The sequence below is a fragment of the Charadrius vociferus genome, unplaced genomic scaffold (assembly GCF_000708025.1).
Source record: "Charadrius vociferus isolate BGI_N301 unplaced genomic scaffold, ASM70802v2 scaffold1284, whole genome shotgun sequence".
Taxonomy (NCBI): domain Eukaryota; kingdom Metazoa; phylum Chordata; class Aves; order Charadriiformes; family Charadriidae; genus Charadrius; species Charadrius vociferus.
The window spans coordinates 2,521-4,692 of NW_009648060.1; the positions used below are offsets into that span (position 1 = coordinate 2,521).

The window sequence follows — 2,172 nt, forward strand, 5'->3', positions numbered from 1 at the left end:
AGGCAGGCGGGTAGGAGTCTGCCGGTACCGGCTCTTTGCTTCTGGGGTTTTTCGGTTGCGGTGTCACAGGGTCTGGGTGTTGGGCCGGTAGCGGTGACCCGCAGCGGGTGCTCGGCGTGAGAAAACTCTGCTGGAAGTGATCTTTCCTGTTACAATGCTCAAATACACCCGCTTTTTAAATTACCTTCTCAGCGCTACACAGAAAGTTTTGAGGAGTTTTTGGTGTGTGCTGTGTCTGGAGGTTTAACTTCTGCTTGTTTCAAGACAGATGCTGTTTGCAGCGATTACCTTGTCAGGGTGTCCCGAACATTGAGCAGTGACAAGGAGATGTTGGTGCTATAAAGTGCTTTGTAGGCATAATGTGGACATCCCTCTTCATTTAGGGGTCGGGGCGTACAGGGCAGGGAGAGGGGGTGTCCCAGAAACAGGTGTATAAAAGAGTAATTCTGGATTCTCATAATGTATGGTGCTTTCTGAAAAGATGCTGTGACCTGCTGTCACCCCGCTGTGTCAGGGAAATAAACGTTTCCTAATGTCTGTATTAAACCTTGAAATTGGACTTGCTGTATGGTCTTTAAAAGTTGCTCTCCCCTCTCGCTGTTTCTGTGGTTAATTAGTAGTTGGTGTCCTCAAGGTTGTCAACACACCTGCAACTTTCCATCCGGTCAGGCTCAGTCAGGAGTAACAGCTCCTGTTGCGGGTTGGTGTGAGCTGGAGCAGCCCAGAGAGTGTTGCTGCGATACTTTTCTCTTTGAGAGCAAAGTTACTTTGTTTTTGACACCGCATGTATTAAATTATGGGGACTGAAAGGCGCAGTCCGTGCTCAGGGGCAGCAGGGAGGATTTCTGTTCCCTCTGTAGGACCGGGCAGCGGATTTTGGCTTTGTTTGTGTAGAAGTTGGAGGAACTCGCCTGAGCAGGGGATGGTGGAGATGAATATTTACAGAGTGACGGGTGGCAGGGAAGAAAGTGTATTGTTTTGTGGATAACTTATATGAAATTGATGTTGTGTAAACACAGGTTTGGTGCTGCTGTGTGTCATTTGGCCCTTCTACATCCTTCAGAGCCAGAGTTACTCACCTTGGTACACGGAGTGATGATTAGATTGTCAGAGTTCAGTGTGGGAAGGAGCGCTGACTCCTGCAGCAGTTGTAACACCTCATCAGCTCCTGAGCGAGACATCCCCAGCTCACCCAGCCGGTGGTGTTCTTGTGCTACGTTTTGGCCACAGGATCGCAACATAATACACAAAACGGCAACATCAGAAACTCCAGTACCAGAATACCCAACCCCGGAAATCCCATTAAATTTTATTTATTTGGTTTTTTGGCTTCAGTGGGAGAGGGTCTTTTGTGTGGTGGTGTTTTTAAATAAAACTTGAACAGCTGGACAAGCTTAATGAGACTACTTCAAAACTTAAATTATATTCAAGTTGGAGCGTGCGGTTGAATCTATCAGCTGGATTAAAGCCCGCATGAAGTATAGACGGAGCGTGCTCTATAAGTGATGCATTTAAACTTTGCGCATAATCTGTTTTCCAGATCTCGCAGGCCAGGCTGAATTCACTAGTGCCTGTTACAGCAGTTACTTTTTTTGGTGCCTTTCCAGGAGCTGACTAGTAATGATTATCTTCTAACTGAAATAGGATTAAACGTTACTTTTCCACTTTTTTTTCTAGTGAAACGCGATGTCCAGGAAAATGATGAAGAAGCGGTGCAAGTCAAAGAGCAGAGCATCCTGGAACTGGGGTCACTTTTGGCCAAGACTGGGCAGGCAGAAGGTGAGCCTGAAATAAGTAACTGGGGTATCGAGTAAGGTACAGTCAAATGCATCTAGCCTCTTTATTTAATGGAATAGCAGTAAAAGCAGATTTTGGCAGGAAATTCCTCTCAGAGACAGGACAGAAACTAAAAAAAAAAACCTGGATAAACAACATAAAATATTAATCTCATGTTACTTGGTCTGCTATTCCAAAAGATTGCTGATGTGTTGGACAGTTTAGTTTATGACCCCCTTTGATGTATGGCCGTTTTAGTACAAATGACTGAAGTTTTGTTAAGTTGTCATGTTTGAGATGTGAAGTTTCTCTTGGTTTGTTTTTAATAATCTCTTTTTTCAAAGTGGAAAATTTGTCCCCAAAAGGCCTTCCTCACCAGCAGCTTCTTTCTCAATT

The 2,172-nt window shown here is 44.8% G+C and overlaps 1 protein-coding gene across 1 annotated transcript in view; it reads left to right on the forward strand.

The window, feature by feature from the left end:
* Positions 1 to 1,187: 1,187 nt before the first annotated feature.
* Positions 1,188 to 2,172, forward strand: part of PSMD11 (proteasome (prosome, macropain) 26S subunit, non-ATPase, 11) — a gene marked incomplete at its 5' end in the record, with an annotated part of 28,083 nt that continues 27,098 nt past the window's right edge. The window contains 3 exon segments of the mRNA XM_009883721.1: positions 1,188 to 1,262; positions 1,264 to 1,351; positions 1,678 to 1,779. Of these exon segments, the coding sequence (XP_009882023.1) occupies positions 1,188 to 1,262; positions 1,264 to 1,351; positions 1,678 to 1,779 (265 nt within the window).